Below are 6,000 nucleotides of genomic sequence, written 5' to 3' on the forward strand. Positions count from 1 at the left end.
TACAACAGGAGGAGGAAGCTACTACATGACAGAGCAAAATCCCTAAAAGGGAAGGCATCTCTGATCAGTACTAGAAAAAAACTACGATCACTCATAAAATCATCCAAGGCCAACTTTGAGAGAAAAATCACAAAAGACACAAAGGACAATCACAAGGCCTTCTTTAGCTATGTTAGAAACCTGGGTGGAAACTCCCAGATATGTTCAGAGTTAGTCCAAAATGACACAAAATACACTGAACCCACCGACATTGCCAACATTCTGGCAGACAGGTTCAGTGCAAATTCTTCTTCCCCCTCCCCCCCAAAAGGAGAAATAACTATCCCAGCAGAGTGTAGCCTCCCTAACATCTCAGATGCCCAGGTGAGAGCCGCCCTCTCTAAAGCTAAAAACACAGCATCAATGGGACTGGATGGTGTCCCGGGCTGTGTGCTACATGAACTCCAAGAGGAACTAAACCCACACATAAGGCTGCTGTTTAATCTTAGCCTTACTACAGGATACGTACCCAAAGAGTGGTGTACGGCAACAGTGGTCCCACTTCACAAAGGCGGTGCCTCTACGGACCCTGGAAATTACCGCCCCATAAGCTTGACGAGCTTGGTCTGCAAAGCTATGGAGAGGATCATTATGGAACTCATAAACAAAGACATTGGGGACCTACAGACATTGGATCCTACTCAATTTGGCTTTGTCAAGGGCAGAATCCTGCCATTTGAACTTGGTTGACTTTTTTGAAACAGTCACAAAGGCCATTGATGAGGGTAAGGCAGTTCACACAGCCTACCTTGACCTTGCAAAAGCCTTTGACACAATACCCCAGTCGGGCATCATAGACAAACTCACCAGCTTAAATGTAAACCCATATGTCACAAGATGGGTTGCAAATTGGCTCAAGGACAGAACCCACAGGGTCAGAGTTGCTGGAGCTATGTCAGACTCTAAGCCAGTCACAAGCGGTGTCCCACAGGGCTCAGTCCTGGGACCCCTCTTGTTCGGCATTTATTTTTCCGAAGTACAGGCAAACTTAGGAGGATTGTGGCTGACAAAGTTTGCAGATGACTGCAAACTGGGCGCCATAGTTGATACTCCAGCAGACACAAACATCCTTCAGAGAGGCCTCATAGAAATGGATAATTGGTGCCAGAGCCATGGCCTTAAGCTGAACGCCAAAAAATGTATAGTCATACCCTTTGGGAAAAACAAGGTACCGACAAATTACCACATAGGCGGTAATCCATTAAGTACGGAAGAGGTAATCAGGGACCTAGGGACCCAGGTTGACAGTAACCTCTCATTTGACACTCACATTGCCAAAGTGGTTAGGAAGACCTTCTATATTGCCCACCTTATCATGAAGGGTTTCACATCTAGATCAAGAGAGGTCATTGTGCCCCTGTACTCTTCTCTTATCAGGCCAATGATTGAGTACAATGCCCCATTTGGGATGCATCTCACCCGACACCTGCAGCAGTTGGAAAGACCCCAAAAGTTCCTCACCAAGAGGATAAAGGGTCTTTAACATATGTCATATGCTGCCCGACTGAAAAAACTCCAGCTCTATTCAGTCGCATACCGCCTACTCAGAGGTGATCTGTGCCTGACGTACAAGGCCATGTCCAATCCTGAATTAATGGACATGCTCCACCTCAGAAAATCCAAATCCATCAGAGCCACGAGAACAAGTGACTTAAACCTCAACACAGAAATAAATAGGACGTGCTGGAGGGACAGATTCATAACCCAGAGGCTCCCTACACTCTGGAACAGAATCCCAGTCCATGTTAGGCAGTGCCCCTCACTGACTCTATTCAAGAGAAATCTCGACGAGTGGATGGGAGATCGTAGGTTTACTCCGGGGGTCATCTCTGTGTTACTACTAGACAGAGGCATAGTAAACTAATCCCTAAAAGGGCGTAGTATTCTCATCCTAAGGGGTGGTGTAAGCCACATAATTTTGATTTTTCTGAGGTGCAGCATGTCCATTAATTCCGGGTTGGACATGGCTTTATAAGTCAGGCACAGATCCCCTCTGAGCAGGCGGTATGCCACTGAGTAGAGCTGGAGTTTCTTTAACCAGGCAGCATATGGCATCTGTTTGAGCCCTTTGATCCTCTTGGTGAGGTACTTTTGTGATCTTTCCAGTTGCTGCAGGTGTCTGGTAAGGTACATCCCAAAAGGGGCATTGTACTCAATTATGGGCCGGATGAGGGATGAGTAAAGAGGCACGATGACCTCCCCTGATCTAGATGTGAATCCCTTCATGATTAGGTGGGCTATATAAAATGTTTTTCTAACCACTTTGGCCACGTGGTTGTCAAATGAGAGATTGCTATCAACTTGGGTCCCCAGGTCCCTAATTACTTCTTTCGTACTTAATGGATTACCACCTATGTGGTAATTTGTGGGCACTTTGTTTTTGCCAAAGGGGATTATAGGTTCATAGGTTGGTACTAGGCTATCAGCCCTAGGGCCTATACAAGCCTAGCCATAACAGTTCCCTGGCTATTTCTTCCCACATTATTTACTTTCCTGGACCCCTGTCTAGCAGGGCGACTGACTTGATCCCTGGGGTGAATTTCCTTTCTCCCATCCAATCGTCAAGGTTCCTCTTGAAGAGGTCCAAAGAGGCACTCTGCTTGACATGTATGGGCAATCTATTCCAAAGTCTGTGGAGTCTCTGGGTCAGGAACCTATCCCTCCAGCATGTTTTGTTTATTGTGATGACAAGGTTTAGATCCCTGGAGCGTGTAGCTCTGAGGGATTGGGATTTCTTTAAGTGTAGCATGTCCAACAGCTCTGGGTTTGACATGGCCTTGTATGTTAAGCAGAGATCGCCTCTGAGTAGACGATATGTGACCGAGTATAGCTGGAGTTTTTTAAGGCGGTCAGCGTAGGGCATCTGCTTTAGGCCTGTGATTCTTTTAGTGAGGTATTTCTGAGGCCTTTCCAGTTGTTGCAGATGTCTTGAGAGGTACATACCAAATGGGGCGTTGTATTCTATAATGGGTCTAATGAGGGATGAGTACAGTGGGACAATGACCTCCTTTTTTCTGGATGAAAAGCCCTTCGTGATGAGGTGTGCCATATAGAAGGATTTCCTGACTGTTGTGGCGATGTGGTTATCGAAGGTGAGACCACTGTCCACCTGTGTCCCTAAGTCTCTTATCACACTTTCTGTGTTTAGTGTACTGCCACCTATATGGTAATTCATCATCTCTTACTCAGAGACTTTTCAACAATGACGACTGTCCTCAGATCGAATCATGAAACAGCCTCAGTGCCTGAGACAAATGCCAGGAGTATGTTGACAGTTTAAGGCACACACAATATACTGCCAGTTCCTGTGCTACTATCTACCTGTACCCAGGTACATCTGAAAGCACATGGGGTACGGCCATGGGTACTGAGACTGCAGTAGTCACCCAGCACTGCTGCTACACAACTTATTCATCCAGTATGCAGCAATTACACAGCAGTTGTGCTACACACATGCATTAAAACACAAGATAGTTGTTTGGCAGTCAAAGCAAATTAAATCAGGTCTGCTATGCATATCCAAATGTATGTATGAGGTGCTGTGTAGAATGACAGATAACTGCTTTGGGTCACACACCACACCCATTCACTGGCCCTTAATCATAAATCCTGGTGAGAGTTCTTGTAAGACGGATTTTACAAGTGAAAGTTCCATTCTCAGAGTTCCTGTATTTGGGTCCCTAGGGGATGTGTTTGCCAGTTCTACAACTGTTTTCTCTCTCTCTCTTTCTCTCTATTGTAGTAGTTAAATTTTATCATGCTAATACTATGTCGCTTCTATGCAACCATAGAACCAAATTCCCATTAAAATGCAACAGGTAAATTACACTTTTAATACAAGTGTATATATACACATATGGATAATACAAGTGTATATATACTGATCAGGTCTGCTGTCTTAAATTAAAACAGCTAAACCAGCCACCAGAATTGTTTTAAGTGAAAATTAAATCAATAATGAAGCATTTCATCAAGGTTCTATAGTTATTTCAATTATTAGAATACAAAATGTTTTTTTTTTTATACTTTTATGCTGTGGTACTTTAAGCTGTTATCAGTAAAGAACCGTTGAGTTAACTGGGCATTAACCTGTAAAACAGACTTTCTTTGAAGGATCTTGGCTTAAATTATGGCTCTAATGAAAAATGTTTGCATGTCATTTCTTGTCTTTTGCCTTTTTTTTTTTTTTTTTTTTCAGGAACATGGTTTACTGAGAAAAGGCACAGTATTACTGGCTGACAATGTTATATGCCCTGGTGCTCCGGAATTTCTCCAGTATGTTCGTAACAGCCCTAATTATGAATGCACATATTACCCTGCGCATATAGAATACAACAAGAACATTGAAGATGGACTGGAGAAAGCAGTCTTTAAAGGCTAGAGGAGCCTGCAACAAAACTGATGCCAAGTGCAGTTTTTACCTTTAGTTGTGGTGTAGGGTATGAGGAGTTTTACTCTCTTGCCCTTTGCTTTACTCAACACTACAATATAACTTAAATGTGAAACTGACAGTCACTAAAGAATGAGTGTGTTCTTTTATAACAAAGTAAAATCAGGGTCTGTATTTTATACCTTAGTTAATGGTCATGAGAAATGGAATATGATTAACCAGAACGGCAAACTATGAGGTTAACTAATGTTACCTATGCTTCATGCAGTGTCATGTAGAATAGAGTTACTTAATTACAGGCATTACTCCCTACTCCCTCAAGTCCTGAATTGTTTTTATGAGCATTAACTGTAATCAAAACATGTGTGTTCTGTTATTTTATCACTGTGTTTTCTGGTGCTTATTAGTATGCATATGAAATGTCTTGCCTCTCTTCATGATCTGGGTTGGTAAAAACTGTATGTGTTTATTTTTTTGTTTGTGGGGAGGGGCTTTGACTGTGGTGACAAGAACCATGCTTATCAGAAAGCAAAAAAAAGGATATTTCTTACTGCATTTGCAACCCTCTGTGTACAAAATCTTGGATCCCCCACTAAATGTGCTGCTCTCTGAGAGCCCCCTCCACTGCATGCTACATATCCACAATAACTCAGTCCAATGGAAACAGACTTTTATGAAGAAGGGGTGGTCCACCGTGGAGCCCCTCCCCTTCATGCTGTATATCCATGACAACTCAGTCCATTGGAAGCAGATTTGTGGAGAAGGGGTGGTCAACCTTGGAGCAGACTTGACCAACTACAGCAGTTGTGCTTATTATGAGGAGAATGAGTGGTAGATGAAATGAATAACTTTAAAGAAAAAGATTGGAAGGTGCAAGTCTGCAGCCTCATTTGTGAATTACTGTATGATCTATTTATAAGTAAAGACTTTATTCATTCATTTGGGATGCAAGATTTTATGTGCTTTTTAATAAGTACGTTTTATAAGTAGTTTATTCTAGTCACCTGTTACAGATGGCTGGATTATATTATTCCTTTTTTTAAAGCCATCCACTATCTTTTCTTAATGTTTTTAAAGTACCCCTGATCTATTTTTAAAGTCTTGCTAGCTTTTTCATGTAGTCTTATGTTCCCATTAGCAGTAAGTATTTACTATGGCTGTGCTATGTATTGGAAAAATAATGACTATTTGCAGAATAAAATTATCAGTGTTATCATTTGCTAATGTTACTGATGTAATAAGGCTTTCTTCTGTTCACTGCTTTGTAACTTACCACAAATGACCATATTTACACAATAAAAGTTTTATTATCTAAACTTGTTTATTCTATTTTATTGCATTTAAGTTAAAAAATTCAGTATAGCAGGATAAATGGTGCTGACATCTGTTTCATGGATATTATTAACCTAGGAACAGTGAAATTTGTAGGAAAACAAGCACCCCGAGGAAAACATGAATATTTCTGTTTTTTGTAGGCCAGCAAACAGCTTGCAGTGCACTTATCTGGAGCTGAACTGTTGTCGTTTGAGTTTATCTGGGGAAATTTTACATAACATGCTTATATTTTGGAC

The 6,000-nt window shown here is 41.7% G+C and overlaps 1 protein-coding gene across 3 annotated transcripts in view; it reads left to right on the forward strand.

Annotated features, from left to right (window-relative positions):
* The window catches only part of LOC122799567 (catechol O-methyltransferase-like), a 287,182-nt gene extending 281,437 nt beyond the window's left edge, over positions 1-5,745 (forward strand). For all 3 annotated transcript variants that reach the window (XM_044068702.1, XM_044068703.1, XM_044068701.1), the window contains exon 5: positions 4,238-5,745. In XM_044068702.1, coding sequence (XP_043924637.1) covers positions 4,238-4,420 — 183 coding nt within the window. In that variant the 3' untranslated portion in view covers positions 4,421-5,745. The remainder of the gene's footprint in view (positions 1-4,237) is intronic.
* The last annotated feature ends 255 nt before the right edge of the window (positions 5,746-6,000 follow it).

This window comes from Protopterus annectens, chromosome 4.part0, assembly GCF_019279795.1.
Source record: "Protopterus annectens isolate FY-2018-M chromosome 4.part0, PAN1.0, whole genome shotgun sequence".
NCBI lineage: Eukaryota > Metazoa > Chordata > Ceratodontiformes > Protopteridae > Protopterus > Protopterus annectens.